Source organism: Argentina anserina, chromosome 1 (genome assembly GCF_933775445.1).
Source record: "Argentina anserina chromosome 1, drPotAnse1.1, whole genome shotgun sequence".
NCBI classification, from domain to species: Eukaryota; Viridiplantae; Streptophyta; class Magnoliopsida; order Rosales; family Rosaceae; genus Argentina; species Argentina anserina.
Window position 1 is genome coordinate 5,966,623 of NC_065872.1, and position 18,027 is coordinate 5,984,649.

General features: G+C 38.1%; 2 protein-coding genes across 3 annotated transcripts; both read left to right on the forward strand.

The window, feature by feature from the left end:
• Window positions 1-3,054: 3,054 nt before the first annotated feature.
• Window positions 3,055-8,733, forward strand: LOC126793256 (protein MICRORCHIDIA 2-like). 2 transcript variants are annotated; one of them, XM_050519719.1, is made up of 17 exons: window positions 3,055-3,337; window positions 3,422-3,456; window positions 3,542-3,620; window positions 3,720-3,809; window positions 4,322-4,397; window positions 4,523-4,601; window positions 4,703-4,831; window positions 5,604-5,702; window positions 5,938-6,045; window positions 6,132-6,281; window positions 6,469-6,561; window positions 6,900-6,951; window positions 7,033-7,144; window positions 7,596-7,773; window positions 8,023-8,111; window positions 8,251-8,293; window positions 8,406-8,733. In XM_050519719.1, exons 1-17 carry the CDS (start codon window positions 3,055-3,057, stop codon window positions 8,526-8,528), a joined length of 1,818 nt encoding a protein of 605 aa, XP_050375676.1. In that variant the 3' UTR covers window positions 8,529-8,733. The 2 variants fall into 2 exon arrangements, with proteins under 2 accessions (XP_050375676.1, XP_050375684.1); XM_050519727.1 differs by having other exon boundaries at window positions 7,596-7,725.
• A 1,646-nt stretch (window positions 8,734-10,379) lies between these two features.
• LOC126793235 (uncharacterized) lies at window positions 10,380-15,919 on the forward strand. The gene is made up of 13 exons (XM_050519701.1): window positions 10,380-10,523; window positions 10,608-10,766; window positions 10,878-11,126; window positions 11,212-11,331; window positions 11,584-11,664; window positions 12,023-12,118; window positions 12,580-12,675; window positions 12,977-13,030; window positions 13,136-13,339; window positions 13,426-13,551; window positions 13,845-13,910; window positions 14,468-14,767; window positions 15,105-15,919. Exons 1-13 carry the CDS (start codon window positions 10,461-10,463, stop codon window positions 15,573-15,575), a joined length of 2,085 nt encoding a protein of 694 aa, XP_050375658.1. The 5' UTR covers window positions 10,380-10,460; the 3' UTR covers window positions 15,576-15,919.
• Window positions 15,920-18,027: the final 2,108 nt, after the last annotated feature.

The following is an 18,027-nucleotide window of genomic DNA, read 5'->3' on the forward strand; positions in this document are numbered from 1 at the left end:
ATAGACGATTGGATGACATATACATTTAAATATGAGAATATCAAATTGAACTCTAAACCATTCATTTAACCGTCAATTTGAAAGTCATCATTGTAAGGTCTTCAAGGAAAGCTCTCTCTTATATCCTATGCCAAATACCTGATAGCGAGTCTACATGAGCATGGCCCAGAAAGAAATATTGAGGAATGCATTTATTAAGCAAAAAAACACCATGTTACTTGTTTAGTTTTTATACGGAGAGTTCGCTGTGAACTTTCTTCAGAAACTGTTTTCTACGAAATGTTCGCTGCAAACTCTCTTCAGAAACATCTTTTCCTACAGAAAGCAGTGAACTTTCTTCAGAAAATGTTTTTTCTACAAGAAAGTTCGCTTTCTTTATAAATTGTTTTCTACAGCATGTTCGCTGCGAAATTTCCTCATAAGTTTTTTTATATGAATTTTTTAAGAAACGACGAATTGTCATAACATAAAAAAAAATTATACGAAAAGATTTTTTTTAAGAAACGACAAATTGTCATAAAACATAAAAAGTAATGTACGAAACAATATAAATAAATTTTTACTCACTTCTTGGAAGCAACGATAATTTGAGAAATGAAAAACTCCTAGCAAACTAAAGAACTAGAACTCGAAATCTATATCTCAATATTAAATCTCTGCAGTCGACCCATAAGTAACCAAATACACCCTATCAACATCAGCCAACTTCTTCTTAAGAACACGAAAGGAACCTCAAATGGAGAGAGAATCTCCCCCATAGGCATCCTTCGTAACCACCACATCTTCATGGGCCTCTAAAGATACCAACCCAAAAACCTTAATTGCATGTGGACGACTAGGCCCAGCCTCATCCATCTTCAGCATCCTCTTAGGTCCAAAGTTCCTCTTACAAGCCCGCTAAAGCTTGATCTAAGCTAGCCGGGCCTTCCCCAACCCTGCCTTCCTTGGCCTAGATTTACCCGACCCAGTCATCTCACTTTATCCCTGGGCTTGTATTTCCGACCTGGAGGCCAACCCAACTTTTTCCTCTTCTGTGGACTCATAGTGAGCATCCCATCTTAGTGTGGGGGGGGGGGGGGGGGGTGAAGATCCGCTGAAAACTGCAATTCCAAGAGTAGCTATGTCTCTGTACTCGGTGCCACAGAGCCACCTTTCCTTCTCACCACCACCAGGTCCATCTCAGCTCTCCTCTTGCTGCCACTAAGCCTTGCCGACAACATAAGGAGGGCTAGGGTTTCCTCTTGCACCGACAAAGGGACCTCCACTGCTTGAGGTATTACTGGCGACACCATTGGATCAGTATTCACAAACTTAGGGACAAGCTCCGCCATCGAAACTCCAGGAATGGAGAATATCATCATCGGGGGAGCAGAGGTGCCAAAAGAGCGAACTCAACCCGGAAAGGATTAGGGTTAGGATTCATAAACAATGTCATGCTCACCACCAACGATACACTCGCCAAACCACACGTTTCCCCCATCTGCTTGCCGCTGACCCTGGTTCCCATTAGATTGACACCGAGAACTCGAGGTTCTGACGTGTATGGTGGACCGCGGCAACCAATTGCTTCATGTTCAAGTATGCCACATGCCTTGCTGAAACTCGTCGTTCGATCGTACCTGAATGTAAACATGGCGGGAATACGAGTCATGCCAAACTCATACAACATGGGAGGATAAGCCTGCTTGATTGGATCCAACTGAAAATGTGTGATACGAACCCTATCTCGGTGTCCTTGATTCACCTCCTTCCCAAACACCTCCTCCACCACTCTCAACGATTCACGTATCGATTCAAGCACCTCAAGAGTCATGAATACCGACAGCAACCCAAACACCTCCATTGTAATAGGGAAACTCAAAATAGGCACCACCACCGGATCACAAAGTCCATCAAATGTGGCGGCGACGAATAAAACCCTATTATAGTGCCAAGGACCATTCTCAACCACATAGCATTTCTCGGCCTCCTCTATGAATTTCATCACATATCGATCACCCTGCGCATGCATCTGGAGACGATGTTTGTATCCCCAAACTGATGTCAGAGCACCGATCATTACTTTCGGAGCCGGTTTTTTCTTCACAGCGAACATATGTCCCACGACAAAAGGTTGTTGTGAAATCGTTACGTCGCTAACAACCCCTGTAAAGGTCACCTTGCCTTCTCCTTGGTTGCAAGAGCAACAACAAAACTAGCGTTGAATCCTTCAGACATGGTGTCGATGGCTGGGAGGGATGATAAGCAGAAGGAGGAAAACCTAGAGAAACCCTACACGACGCTCCTTTGCTTCTTATTTATTTAATCATTTTTATACGGAAAGTTCACTCTTAAAAAAAAAGGCAAAATTGCCAAAATACATCTAAAACAACCATGAACTTGTATTTGAGTCAATTTTATTTCTTAAAACTTTGTAAAAATTGCCGATTTGCATCTCATCCGTTAAATTCAATTGTTTCTATCCAATTTTTCATCACATGTCATGCACATGAGAGGTAATGTTATCATTTTCTATTTATATTTAATATACTCACACATTCAAATATAGTGTGTTGTGTATATATATATATATATATATATATATTTATATGTACACATTTATTTTTAATTTTCTATGTATGTATTTATTTATATTTTTCTAATATTTTTTAACATATCATATCACGTAAAACAATAACTATATAAATCAATAACATGTTTAAAAAACAAAATATAGTAGCAAGTGTTCCTCTTAAGTAATTTTATTAATTTATTTCATTATTAAATATGAAAAATATATAATGACAATATTGCCCCTTAAATGTATGACATGTGACTTAAAATTGAATGAAAAACATTAAATTTAACGGATGATGTGCAAATCGGTAATTTTTAACAAGTTTAGAAGGTAAATTAACTCAAATGTAAATTCGGGATGTAAAATGACAATTATGACATTTTTGCCAAAAAAAAAAAGAGTTATTTCATCCTAAAACGCAGCGTTTTACTAAATTCAGACCCTCGGCATAAGAAATGTGCAGTGTTACTGCCAATAGAAGTCTCGACCTTTTCAAAATGTCGATTAAGAAAGAGAAGATCCCTCCGGCCGCTGTGGTTGAGCTCGACAGCAGCGACGACGACGACGACAACCCCTCCGCGCCGCCGAAAAATCTCCCGTCGCGACAGTCGCCGGCCGTCGACCAGCGAACCCTAGCCTCCCGGAGCTTCTGGAAAGCCGGCGACTATGTCGTGGGACCCTCCAAGGCGCCGTCTCTGGCCAAAGGGCAACTGGAACACGCGCGAGTCCATCCCAAGTTTCTTCATTCCAATGCCACCTCGCATAAGTGGGCTTTTGGAGGTTAAAGCTTCTTGCTTTAGAGAAATTAGGTTCTTTTTTTGATTAATTTAGTCTGATTTTGATCTAGGAAGTTTTAATTTGCAGCCATTGCTGAGCTGTTGGACAATGGTGTTGATGAGGTAAGCTCTTTTTGCTTCTGATGTCACGCTTGTTGCTAAGAAAAGCTAGTTTTTGATGTCAAAAAGTGTTGTTACTTTAATTTAGATACAAAATGGGGCAACTTTTGTGAGTGTTGATAAGATTGATCTCAAGAAAGACAACTCGCCGGCGTTACTTTTCCGAGGTATGGTGTTCTGTCGTGTTAATTGCGGCGGTTTTATTGATGGGATGCGGTTTGTTTAGAGAGGGGAAATTTGAAATGTGTGGTTATATATTGTGGCAGATGATGGGGGTGGGATGAATCCGGAAGGTCTTCGGAAATGCATGAGCTTGGGTTATTCGACAAAGAAGTCAAACACGACTATCGGGCAATGTAATTACTATGAACTTGTTGTTTCATTAGCTGTGAGTTTAGTTTGGTTTGCATTATGTGATGTGTGTTGGAGTTATGCTTGGGAAAGGTCATATCATGCTAGGATTTTGCATTTATTTTGTATCTGCTGGAGAGGTAATGCCGAATATGAAACAGTAATTTTGCTCTGTAAAGTCTAGACTGAGAAGTTCGTCAAACTACATTCTTTGATTAATATTGCGTTGTTGGATAGAAGTCTAAGATAGACGTTATTTGAGCTTTAATAGAATGAGTAGGTTTCTCGTGTCCGAGAAATTGGAAACACAAGAGTGATAACCCTGATTGTGTAACCTACAAATAATTTTGCTCTACAATGGTGTAAAAGTCATTGTTATTATCTTGCTTAATGCATTTTAGGTTCAGTTCATGAGTATAAACACTTTTGTATACATGGGCCATTCAAGTCCTGATCAGTTCTATCAATTCTATGTAATTTTTTCGCCTTGAAATGTAACAAGTGTATGTGGTTTCAGATGGTAATGGATTTAAGACAAGTACTATGAGACTAGGTGCTGATGTTATTGTGCTCAGTCGTGCAACTCGTGGAAGGTAATTTAAGTTTCTGTTTTACTTCAGACCCTAGTTGTACCTGAGGCAATCATCTTTCAAAATAATACTATACGAACAACTTTTGAGTGTTCAATAACTTACTTTTTCTTACATCTGTTGTTTAGCCAAGCTACCCAGAGTATTGGACTTTTATCTTATACGTTCCTACGGAGAACTGGGCAGGATGATGTTATTGTTCCAATGGTATTTCTTTGCTTATAAACGTGAAGCTTCTTTTACCCTTCCTAAACATTGAAACCAAATCTGTATCTGCAATTCACACTTCAATTTGATTTCAACTGCAGATTGATTTCGACATCTCTGGGAATTGGGTTCAACCAATAATTTATAGCTCACTGGAAGACTGGTCTTCTAATTTAAAAACAATCCTTGAATGGTCACCCTTTGGGTCAAAGGAAGATCTCTTGCAACAGGTTTGTTGAGTTAGATGTGTAGATATTATATACTTGCTTTCATTGGAATTATGATGAGAGCCTTCTCCCCCTTATTCTTCTTAAATCCTGTTGACATATTTTATTCATCTCCAAACCAACTGCAATTGAAATTTCGGGAGCATCTACTCTTAGATAGTAATTAGAAGGTTCATTTGCATCTGTTGTAGATTAATTATGTAAGAGATGATGTTTCATGCATGATTGGTTACCTGTCAATGCAGTCTTGTGTTCTCTTTAGATATCAGAACAAAGAGTTCATGTTGCAACATAGATAGGAAGATTACATTGTGGTATTGCAGGGAGAGTCATATTCTGATCTTCCTTTTACTTTAATATCTTTTGAGGGAGTTGTTAATATCTATTGTTGAGGCCATCAGTCAGTGACACCAACTTGTCCTATGCATTTTGAATTTTTGATGTCATCGGCTCCTGTAGTTCTTCAACGACTATAGTTGATACATTAATTGGTCAACTCCATTGTGGTATTGCAGGAGTACAAATGCTCATTTTCCTCTTATGTCAGACTATCTAAGCTATCTAAGACCATCCTATTAGTGCCTGCACCAAATCATCCAACTTGCCCTGATATCTGCTGGGTTGTTCACCCAAAATATAATGGATTTAGTGCACTCGGCTTAACCAAAATAAATTAAGAGCCTTCAAATGACACATCATTCTTTTATCATGTCTCTTTCAATATCTATAGCAGTTTGTTATCATTGATGTGTTATTTTTTATATTTATTTCCCAGTTTGAGGACATTGGAGCTCATGGAACAAAGATAATCATATACAACTTGTGGCTAAATGATGAAGGCGTATATGAATTGAGTTTTGATGATGATGATGAGGTACGTTTTATAACCGTAAAAGGTTGGAGGGAGTATATTGATATACTATATTAGCTAGATCTCGGGTGACAAAATTGGTAGATTATTGTTCACAATGTATATGGTAATTTCAATTTCAAAGGTTGGAGTAAACCTATCATGAATCACAGATAGTCTGTGACCTTAGATTGAAAGCATTTAATCTTTCTTGGTCACTCAGATACTATTTGCGACTCATTGTTGATCTTTGACATAGGATATACGGTTGAGAGATGAAACAAACCGTGGAAGTTTGACCAAGTTAAACAAAAAAACAGCTGACCTACTGAACCATGTGTCATATCGTCTCCGCTATTCATTGAGGGTAAATTTATCAAAATTAATTCTTATTTTTAATTCAGCATCATTTGTTGGTTAAGATAATTCAAATTGTATTTTTTTTTTGTTCAGGCATATGCTTCCATTCTGTACCTCAGAAAATTCACAAACTTCCAAGTCATTATAAGGGGTAAACCTGTACAGCAATATCGCATTGAAGATGACTTGATACATGTAAAAGTGGCCACATATAGGCCTCAGCTAGCGACCATGTCAAAAGAGGTAAGGTTCATAGTTGATTCATTGATCCCTGCTAGTTTCTTTCTTCTTCCATGTAACATAAATACACGGGTGGGTGTGTGCTGAGGTTATAAAGCCTCTACTCCAAGTGTCGGAATATAAACTGCAAATTTTAAGTGTCTTGAGAAGATATAAAAAGGAGCTTTAAAGTTTAATTTTTGTGGTAAAGGTCTCGGTGGAAACAACCATTGGATTCACAAAAGAGGCACCTGATCTTCCGGTTAGTGGGTTCAATGTGTACCACAAAAATCGCCTCATCAGGGTATGCTTGATAATGCTGAAGCAATTTCTCTTTATTTTTTAGTTGTTTTCACTGGACACCACTAGTTCTTAAATCATGTATGCATGTGAGATTTTGAAGTATTAGGCTGGTACTATGTGATTATCATTACACACATTCTGATTCATAAAAATTCAGGATCCATAATTTAAATTTCAGTTGCACAGATTTGTTTAATTACCATAGTTACTGCAAAATTGGAACTGTTTATGGAAATCCTAAGATGGAAACATGATAACTATGATCGGCATTTTGTAACTGCAGACCAGTGAATTTATTATTAGTTTGCTGATACAATGAGTTTGTTAATCATGTTGCAGCCATTCTGGAAAGTCACAGCTGATGGTTCATCGAAGGGAAATGGTGTTATTGGTATGATTGTGTTACTTTGTGTTCTAACTGTAGATGCCTCTAAGCATTTGGTTCCTTATTCCCTGAATGTACATATCACAGGATTTCTTGAAGCAAACTTTATAGAGCCAGCCCACGATAAGCAGGACTTTGAGCGATCATCATTGTTTATCCGTCTTGAAACAAAGCTGAAACAAATGGTAATGGAATACTGGTGAGTTCTAAAGTCTGGATACTTTCAGTTGCTTTGTGAATCTACCACCCTCTCGTCACTCATCTTCTCATCGTTGAGGATTTTGGGCTTGATTGAAAGAAATAAATAAAAGACACTGAGTGTTGAGGTGAGCAGTACTAAATACAGGAAAAAAAGAGTTACAGGGGCCTTCCTCCATTTTAGAGTGCTCCAAAGGAAAGAATCTTCATTTGCCCTTAGCTGTTATATAATGATTAAATAATTGTGTATGAGATCTAATAGTTATCTGCGTCACTATACATATTGTATGTATGCATCAGAAGTATGTATTAACTAGGTTGTACATCTATTGTTTTCTCTCTCACACATACATGTTGAAGTGCTGTTCCTTCCTCAGTGTGATGTGATTTCCTGACATGTATGTTGCGTCTTCACACTTTGTTGATGACTGGAATTTTTCTGGACAAGACAGGAAAAGCCATTGCCACTTTGTGGGCTATCAGCCTCTTATTCCTAGTGAACTTAAGCTGCACAGAGAACGGGCTGGTAAAGCTTCTGGTGGACCAACACCTATTAATGTTGATACGGGTGATGGGCAGCATGTAAGTGGGGGTACTGAATTGAGTGATGAGTTGCTGGTGTGCATTCTGGTATGATTAATGGTTAGGTTTTGAAATGTGCAGAAACAAAGTTTAGTTAGAATGTTTAGCCTGGCAGCTGGTCCGACCACATTCATATTTATAAGCTTTCCGAAAAGAAAAAGAAAAAAACAACTTAAGAAACTAATAATGCGCTGTAAATTGCAGTGGACACTTTTAAGCTCTCTGATTTTCATATAATTGGTTCTTACTTGTAATTTAGAAGTTTATAATTCTTAGCTTTGTTGAATACCTTTGCAGAGTCCAGAAGAAGTAGTGATATCTAATGGCAATACAGAGGGCATGTCAGTTGAGGAAATATGTGAGGAAAATATACAACTCTTCCGGAGGTATGCAGTTATATGATTCTGAACAAATCCTTATCCATATTATGAACATCTCTAGCTCACCAGGCAGATTTAGTTGAAACTTTGAGACCTTTGCTTTTGTCGTTGATTTAACCCCAAAAAAAAAAAACTTTTGCCACAGGTACGAGGAACATGTGAAGAAGGAGGATGAACTGAAGAAGACGGTATGTTCAACTTTTATCCGAATCACATTCTTTTTTGTTTCACGGTTTCCAGTCTTTCGAGGCAATTGTCTAATGTTGTACTCACTTTTTCTTCTGTTCGGGAATGAACCAGATAACCAACCTAGAGAAGGAGCTAGAGTTTGCAAGAAGGAAGAAAGACCAACTTGCTCAATATCTGGAGACGAAGAGGAAGCAAAAGGCGGCAGAGCATAATAGTGCCCAGACCAATGCCTAATGGACAATCATCCGAAAATGCTCAACTGTATTCTTTTGTAAATGTAACAGAAAATGAGACAATGAGCCTCATCTAACAGTACCCTTTTTCGCTGTGTACATAGACCAGACAGTAACTTTAATATAATGAAGATTCAAGCCTCAGTGCTCAGTTTACCTTCATTTCCACTTTTCCAGATTATGACATTCTCACCTGCTTTCTTTTTTCTTTTTTTTGAATGAAAATTCTCACCTGCTTCCTTAGCTACAGAACTCAAAACACAATGATGCTGGTATTTACCTCCTCAGGAATTAAAAAAAGAAATTCTGGTCAATCACTGTTACTTATATATAATCTGTATGAAAAAAATAAAAATAAATTACTCGAACTTGAAATTTAACATAATTTGAAATGTTCCTCTAGCTCAAATCTAAAATGTTATTCATTGCCTAATGCCTTAATTTTGCTCGCACCATTTGGTTTAGCGTTGTTGCCCCTTTTTCGTAAGAGGTTATAACTCCGACTCACTTGTAGAGTTGTAGGTGTTTGAGTTGTATAACGCTTCTTGGCTAAGGAAGTCCTTATTTATTCATTGGTGCGGATTTCTATTTTTACACTATTTTTCGATCGAATTTCCTCATTTACACCGTCTAGTATCTAAATAATATTGTGTTATTTATCTCTACAAAATTTTCAACCAATTTGGTGATCATAAAGGCCCTCGAAATCGCATTGTTTAGTTAAAAATATAAACGATTCATGTTTGACAAAATTCAGTCCGTCTATTTTTCAATTTTGAGGGTCTTAACGATTACCAAATTGGCTGAATTTTTGCAAAGATGAACTACACAATATTATTTAGATACTAAACGGTGGAAATGAGAAAATCCGACTGAAAAATGGTTTAAAAATGGAAATATGCACCAATTGAATAAATAAGGACCTCCTTATTTGAGAATATATATATATATATAGTTTCTATCCAGAGTGAAGTTTCACGTTGAAATTACAGAGTGAAGCTTCAATTTTGGCACACTTTTCGGTCAATTTTTTTTAACATAAGCGATTTAATATTTAGGTATGCTATTCAAGATCATCTCTACAAAATTTTATCTAATTCAGATATCGTTAAAGTATTGAAATTAGATTAAATCAATAAATGAATTAAAACTGTTTAACGTGAACCGTTCGTGTAAATCTCAGTTTTGAAAGCTCAAACCATTGTCAAATTGGATGAAAATTTGTATAGATGATCTTGAATAACATACCTAAATATTGAATCGCTTATGGTGAAAAAATTTGACCGAAAAGTGTGCCAAAATTAGAACTTCACTTTGTAATTTCAGAGTGAAGTTTTACTCGAAATAGAGATTATATATATATATATATATATATACAGTCTCTATCCAGAGTGAAGCTTCACTCTGAAATTTCAGAGTGAAGTTCCAATTTTGGCACACTTTTCGATCAAATTTTTTCACCATAAGCGATTCAATATTTAGGTATGCTAGTCAAGATCATCTCTACAAAATTTCATCCAAATTGACAATGGTTTGAGCTTTCAAAATTGATATTTACACGAACGGTTCACGTTGAACAGTTTTAATTCATTCATTGATTTAATCTAATTTCAATACATTAGCGATGTCCGAATTAGATGAAATTTTATAGAGATAATCTTGAATAATATACCTAAATACTAAATCGCTTATAGTGAAAAAATTTGACAGAAAAGTGTGCTAAAATTGGAACTTCACTCTGGATAGAGACTATATATATATATATATACATATGCGTATGTAATGACGTGTCTGCTTTGACGGTCTGTGAAGGTCAAAACGTCGTCGTTTGAGGACTGAGTAGTTCCACAGTCACGGCCTTCGTCTCAAGTCTCAACACAGCTGAGCTTTTGCTCTGCCGAAAAAACTGAGTGTTCTCGTCGGAGCTTTCAACATGAGGAAGCGAGATTTGGCGATTCTCATGCTCTCAGCTTTCGCTATCTTCTTCTCTCTTCAGGTATTCCCCCTCAGATCCCTAACTTGATTTTTCATCTCTATCCCAATCTCAATTCTCTTCGATTTTGACTCCAAAATTTCTCAGCACGAAGGCGACTTCTCCTTCCGAGAGGCATGGATGCACCTCTCCGACGACTACCCCATCAAATACGAAGCCGAGCGCCTCCCGCCTCCGATCGTCGCCGATCTCAACGGCGACGGCAAGAAAGAAGTCCTCGTCGCCACTCACGATGCTAAAATCCAGGTCACACGCACTCTCTCTCTCTCTCTCTCTCTCTCTCTCTGACTCCTTAACCTAATTTCATAGAGGCTTCAACTTGTTACTGATTAGCTGTGTGTATATATTTACTGTTAGATTTTGGAGCCGCACAGTTTGCGCGTGGATGAGGGATTCAGTAGCGCGCGCGTTCTTGCTGAGGTCAGCCTTTTGCCTGACAAAATCCGTATCTCCACCGGGAGACGCGCCGTGGCAATGGCTACCGGAGTCATAGAGAAAGTGAGGCCGGGGCAGAGAGCCAGGCAGGTTTTGGTGGTTGTCACGTCGGGCTGGTCTGTAATGTGCTTTGATTCCAATCTCAAGAGGCTTTGGGATGTTAATTTGCAGGTTCGGAGCTGCGATTTTTGTTCATGTGTTGGCGGTTTGTTATAAGTTTTTGGTTTGAATGTGTGTTTTGATTGGCATTGTGTAGGAGGATTTTCCGCATAATGCTCATCATAGGGAAATTGCCATATCGATAACGAATTACACGCTGAAGCATGGAGACTCGGGGTTGGTGATTGTTGGTGGAAGGATGGAAATGCAGCCTCATGTATGTTTGGGACTTTGTTTTTATTATGCTCTTGTCTGTAATTGTTTGTTAAGAATCTTAAGATGATTGTTCATTGTCAAGTTTGTGTGGATTGAAAATGCTGTTCTTTATCAGTGCTCTTTTATCCCTGTGGATTTAGTCCAAACTCCTACATATAAAGCTGTTTTGATGATGTGTTTAAACTAGATACTCAGGAAAAAAAAATTATCGGTTTTTGATACTGGTAGAAATAATTTATTTTGCCTTTTGCAGATTTCCTTAGATCCTTTTGAAGAAATTGGGATGACAGAGAAAACTGCTGAGCAGCATAGAAGAAATCTAACGGAAAAGGAGGTAGAAAATATACTTCTGATTTTTGCTTGAAGTGTATTGAGTTTTCTTTAGTTCTGATGTTGTGATTAGTGTAGATATGTGATTTTGGCACTTACGCATTTACTTGAGCATTTTCTTCTTGATGTAAAGAATATTCTTATTGTCTCTAAATATATGAGCTATGCGTTTTTTTTTCAGTAGTGTGCTTACTGTCTGCTCCTTACTTTTAGTAGTATATGCCTATTTACTGAGGGGATCAAGCTCTTTGAGCTCCTTTTTTATAAGAATGATTGAGCCATACATGTATTAATGATAAGAGCTGGGTGCTTTTGGTTAGTTGTAGAATACTTTCTTGATTTCTTTTTTCTCTCTATCTTAGGCATCTGAAAATTCTGGAACTGTGGATTTACGCCATTTTGCAATGTATGCATTTGCCGGTGGTTCTGGCAAAATTAGATGGACTAGAAAGAATGAGGTGAGTTATCTTATTACTTAGTTTTTTATTTACACTTTGTATTCACATTTTACTTTATATTGCGATAGCTAAAGAAATGTTGAACTAGGAAGTCTGTTCTCTGTCTACATCTATTTCTATCTTGTGAGGATAGGTCTTTCAATCTCCTTTATTCAATTTACATACAACTTAGATACAAGTAAGTAAGTTTCAGGACAAATTGTTGAATGGATAAAAGTCGGGAGTTTCTTTAGTATGTGATTGGTTATAGATAGTAACTAAGCAACATTATAATTTTAACTCCACCATGTAGATCCTTCACCTCATCTATATTATACTCCCATATATCTTCAATATACTAAACTCTAAAAAAATAATAAGGTTTCTTTACAATACTTGTGGAATATGTTTCATGTTATGGTTATTTGAGTGCTTGAAGCATCGTGTTCCCAAGTTGCTGATTTTGTTATTTGGTTGTTCAGAATATTGAAGCACATGCTTCAGATGCATCACAGTTGATTCCGCAGCACAACTACAAGCTTGATGTTCAGGCTATGAACAGTCGTCATCCCGGAGAAGTATGTTAAGCGTCTTTTCATTTCTTCTGAGTGCTGTGAAGCATAAAGTTAAAAGTATTTGTATAACTTGTGAATGGATCTCAGCCCCCCCCCCCCCCCCCCCCCCAAACTATAAAAAAAGAGCCTCGCACAACACAGTGTTGGATCTCGGGCATGAACGCCCACACAGATCTTATTTGAGGATGCTCATTTATCTTGTTGTATACATCTTTCTTATTTGGACTCTGAACAGAATGCATTTTATATAGAATTGGTGTTATATTTCTGTGAGATAAGCTTCCTGATACATGTTAAATTGTAGTTTGCATGTAGGGAATTCAGAGAATCAATCCTCGGAGTTATGCCGCATTATTGGGTACTTTAACAACTCTGTCTTTTGCCTGATTGATTGTCCATTAATCAGGGTATTGTATTTTTGTTGATGACTTGACCGATTTGTGAATTGACATATCAACATCAGGATAGAAGAGAAGATACTTTATTGAAACTTGCACACTTCAGGAGGCACAAAAGGAAAACATTGAAGAAAACAGCTGGAAAGAGTATCAACTACCCTTACCATAAGCCTGAAGAAAATCAACCTCCTGGGAAGGACTCAACAAAAAAGATATCGAACTTAATTGGGAAAGCTGCCCAGTACGCTGGTTCATCAAAATCCAAGAAGGTGAGATTTGCGAATCCCCCTTGTGCTGTATATGTTTACTTGTATATATTGACTTCCTATCTGACCTCCTTATTTTGCCAATGCAGCCATATCCATATATCCCTACCATCACAAATCACACGCAGCTTTGGTGGGTCCCTAATGTGGTTGTCGCTCATCAAAAAGAAGGGATAGAAGCTGTTCACATAGCATCTGGTCGCACTCTTTGTAAGGTAAACCAAAACCCACACTAGTTTCCCTTTTAGTGCCATTCATTTAATAATATGGTCTATACCATTATTGTGCTTGTTTCATCAATGGTTGTTATTTTATTTCTTCTTTTCCTTTATTTATTTATAAGTTTATTTAATTGGATATTCATTGTTTTTAGGTACAACATTTGTGATTATATCTGACAACTGGATATTGCATCTCTATTAACCTATGCTTGGGTTATACAAAGTTTATGTAATATCAGCATTAACTAGCTCAAGGTATAATTCAAATTATTTATTGATATCTGCAGCTTAATCTTCAAGAAGCTGGTCTTCATGCAGATGTAAATGGTGATGGAGTCCTAGATCATGTCCAGGTGAAAATTTCTTTTCTTTCAATTGTTGGTCTCTTATTTGGTTTTGATCAGCCAAAATGAATGTAAATTGCTCACTACATGTTAGGATTTGGTCTTTCTTATGAGGTTATTTGGTGTACATAGAGCATGCGGAGTAATATTTCATATTAATCCATTATGCCTTGCAATTATATAGATAATATCGAATCCAAATTATAATAATGGACATCATATGGTTTGCTCCCAAGTGGTCTGGGGTTCGATCCTCTCCCATGGTACCCACCTAGCAATAAATAAAAGTACTGGTGATTCCAGTGTCCCAAATGTTGTGGGGTCAGGTGGGAGGCCTAGGGATTAGTCAGGTCAAATATCCGGACACCCTAGTTACAAAAAAAAAATAGTAAACATCATATGATTGTTGATTGCAACAACCAAGAAAAATGCTACTTTGCAGAGTCAATTGTCCGTGCATGTGAGCTTTTGGTTTTTAAGTGGGATGGAGCACCACATACACTCCGTTAACCCTGTTGCATATGAAAAACAATTAAATGGTGACTATAAATGTTTCTTCGCATTAGGCTGTTGGTGGAAATGGCGCTGAGCAGACTGTTGTTAGTGGATCCATGGAAGTACTCCGTCCTTGTTGGGCTGTTGCAACCTCCGGTGTACCTGTACGAGAACAATTATTTAACGCTTCCATATGTCATCATTCAGTCTTTAACTTATTCCAACATGGAGATTATTCTAGAAGCTATGGTCGGGCTCCCGATATGGCTTCATTGGAAGTAGCCACACCTATTCTCATCCCAAGAAATGATGGCCATAGGCACCGAAAGGGAAGCCATGGTGATGTTGTCTTCTTGACAAATCGTGGTGAGGTATGTGCTAATTTCTTTTAGTAGTCTTGATGATGTTATCCAGAATTGGATCTTTGTTTGGATTACCTAATCAAGGTCACTTAAAGTTTCATTTGAAGAGACAATCTGAGAATATACTTGTTTGAGCAACAAGGGACATAATCGCAGAGAATATACTTGTGTCATCGTCTTATAATTGCATTCCTTTTTAAGAGGAATTTGGAATTGGATGATTATAAATCTAAATGAATCAGATAATCTCCACAGGGATCACTTGAAAAATTCAGTTGTTAGCCTGCAAGGTGCAGTATTGTTTTGTCATGCTGTATTGGCATCGTAAAAGTTCTGTTTCTTTCAGGTAACATCTTACTCACCTGGCTTGCACGGTCACGGTGCTGTTTGGAATTGGCATCTGTTAACTGGTGCAACATGGTCAAATCTCCCATCTCCAGCGGGGATGATGGAAGCTGCTATGGTGGTCCCTACACTGAAGGCATTCTCCTTGCGTGTCCATGACAATCAGGAAGTGATCCTTGCGGCCGGAGATCAAGAGGCTATCTTGATATCACCTGGAGGAAGTATCTTAACCTCCCTTGATCTGCCAGCACCACCTACCCATGCCTTGATTGCGGAGGACTTCTCGAATGACGGGCTCACAGACCTTATTCTTGTGACCTCTACTGGGGTGTATGGTTTTGTACAGACCAGGCAACCGGGGGCCCTCTTCTTCAGTATACTAGTTGGTGTACTCATACTTGTGATGGGAGTCATATTTGTCACCCAACACCTGAACTCTATAAAGGGCAAACCTCGTCCTTCTGGTCGGTGAACATGGTTGTACTTTCATACTAGTAGTTCAATCATCTGAATACTGCACAGCCCTGACGAAAGTTCAGAGTTCAATGTAATCTTCTTTCGATAAGCATAATCAGAATGGGCAAAAGCTGGTGCAGGGTTCTATATCAATGATGGTAACATCTCATCAAAGATTTCTGATCTTCTGGGTAGGGGGGATATTACAAGCTGCCATACTCTGGCTTTAGTTGCTTCCCTATGTTCACTGTTATAGATATCTGTAGTATTGGTTCACTTTACTAGCGTTTTTAGACGTCTGGGAAGCCCTAACATGAAATATTTTGGTATATAATTTACAGCATTCTCTGTTCACCTTGACTATGCCCTTTCTTTTTGCAAGTGTGCCGAAGTTGAAATGCTTTATTCCTTTGGAATTAATCATCTTAGTTTGCTATTATGGATGGCGATAGTACCATTTCCCAGTGATGTTCTTCAGGTAAGCCGAAAATTCATTCGTCAGTGTCCCAAAAGTTTAAGTCGGAGTATTGGCACTATAGAATGTGTCTATTTTCTTCTCTTTCACCGGACGAAGGTGCATCTCTTTGTTTTATATTTCTGCAGTGTCTGCCGATTTTTGTTTCAGCAGGGCGAGCAAAAACCGTATATCGATCCCTTCTTTTTTGTTTATATTGGCCGGTATGTTGCCCCGCCAACATTTATGTGATATATCATATATGGTGGTCCCTTTATATGACTTAGGAATTGTGAAGAATTAGGAAAATTCTATGGTGCTCCGGAAACATGCTACGGATTCTGAAATTCCAAGGCCGTCATTGCATCATAGACAAACCTGAAAATTTAATAAAACTCTTGATCATGGAAATAGGATCCTTGGAATTTTTGTTCTGATAGAACAAAATAAATTGCCAAGTGAAACCCCTATAACATCATAAGTGTAGATGATCAGAAGTTCAAAACGTAACGCAGGAAGCAAGGTAGAGGTCTTAGCTTAGTATGAAAAATAACCATTTCCTCTTTGGTAGAGCACTTTAAGACAGTCAGTTAACTGGTAGCAGATAGTCTCAGACAGCTTCCTATCTCTGAAAATTGTTGTGGTAATGTTTTTTTAAGAAGAATTTGTCGTAATAGTCTGCCTGAATGAGAATATTAATTTTTGCAACTTAACCTGATCTCTATTTTTAGCAACAATTAATTTCTCTTTCTCAATCGATCATCTTTCCCTGAGTGTATGAGAACATTGTGCATGAGACTTGTATCCGGTATACATTACAAAAATTATATCCCATCGATGACAGAATAGTCTGGTAGTTTGAACTTCCTTGGTGGGATATGGATGAATTAAAAGTAAAGGCTTGGTCTGGAGATCTTACTACCAAAAGAATATTGACTGGTCCATTGAGAAGACGATTCATGACATTGATAAATCAAAGCATTCGTCTCTTCCGAAATAAATATATGCCTCAAAAGTCACAGCTCCCACCCTAACCCCCCCTCCCTTTTTCACTTGCAGAGCTACCCTTCTTTTCCAGGCTGCTTTCAACTTGGGGGATAAAACCCCAAATTTGCTTCATCTATCCACTCCTATCACTCTCAGAGAAAGGCAGAAACGAAAATAGGGTTCGGAATGGAACGGCTCAACAGCTGGGTGTAGTCAAGTAAAGCAAAACTTTCTGCAGCAAAGCAGAGACGATTTAGTCGATTATCCAATAAGATTGCTTCGTTACTTGGGGACCACAATTACAATAATGCCCACACCACGCAGAGGGTAAAAATACCCATCATGTTTCTCTTTGGGCTCACTCTAAGCTCTACAACCCTAACAGAACCCTAGAGCTGGGAAAATCATGCCGAACCCGCCTGCTTCTTATTGCCCTAAGACTATGGTAATTACCATAACAAACCCTAGAGCTGGGCTAAGCTAGTTACACAGTTCCCTTTGAATGCATGCGCTCCATGGGTCGTGGTGCCTTAAGCCAGGCGACCCCGGCCGTCTGTGTTTTTTGTGGAAAATAAAGAAAAATCCAAACAATGCCGCTCTGCAAAGAAAGACGTAGCAGAAGCCTAGCTCTTTCATTTGGATCTATATCATTCTATCTGATCTATAAAAACACATTGCCCACTATCTATGCTGATGAGGTCTGCTAGTTCCAGGAACAATTCTGACTGCTGAGCTAGGATTGCTCACTGTTGCATGGGAGTCAAGAAACACAATCTGCATCTTGTAGCCCAGATATGTATTGTGATCGATGACAGCATTGGAAGAATAATTAATTAATAGCAGCACTTGAGAATCTAGCTGAGATGTGAACATTTTTTTTACTCTTAAGTAACGCTGCATACCACAGGGCCCTAGATGCATGATTATATAAATTAACCCTGATTAGGAAGCTATACGTTTAGTGATCTATTCTCTCGTGAAATTATAGGATGAAGACGTCGTTAGTTTGTGATCAACAAGGCGCGCA

Bases quoted from the DNA above. Each gene is read 5' to 3' on its own strand.
- LOC126793256 (XM_050519719.1), top strand. From the start codon at position 3,055: ATGTCGATTAAGAAAGAGAAGATCCCTCCGGCCGCTGTGGTTGAGCTC. The intron at 3,621-3,719 runs GTATGGTGTTCT...ATATTGTGGCAG, and splicing joins GCCGGCGTTACTTTTCCGAG to ATGATGGGGGTGGGATGAAT. The intron at 4,398-4,522 runs GTAATTTAAGTT...TCTGTTGTTTAG, and splicing joins AGTCGTGCAACTCGTGGAAG to CCAAGCTACCCAGAGTATTG.
- LOC126793235 (XM_050519701.1), top strand. From the start codon at position 10,461: ATGAGGAAGCGAGATTTGGCGATTCTCATGCTCTCAGCTTTCGCTATC. The intron at 13,031-13,135 runs GTACTTTAACAA...TATCAACATCAG, and splicing joins GAGTTATGCCGCATTATTGG to GATAGAAGAGAAGATACTTT. The intron at 14,768-15,104 runs GTATGTGCTAAT...TGTTTCTTTCAG, and splicing joins TCTTGACAAATCGTGGTGAG to GTAACATCTTACTCACCTGG.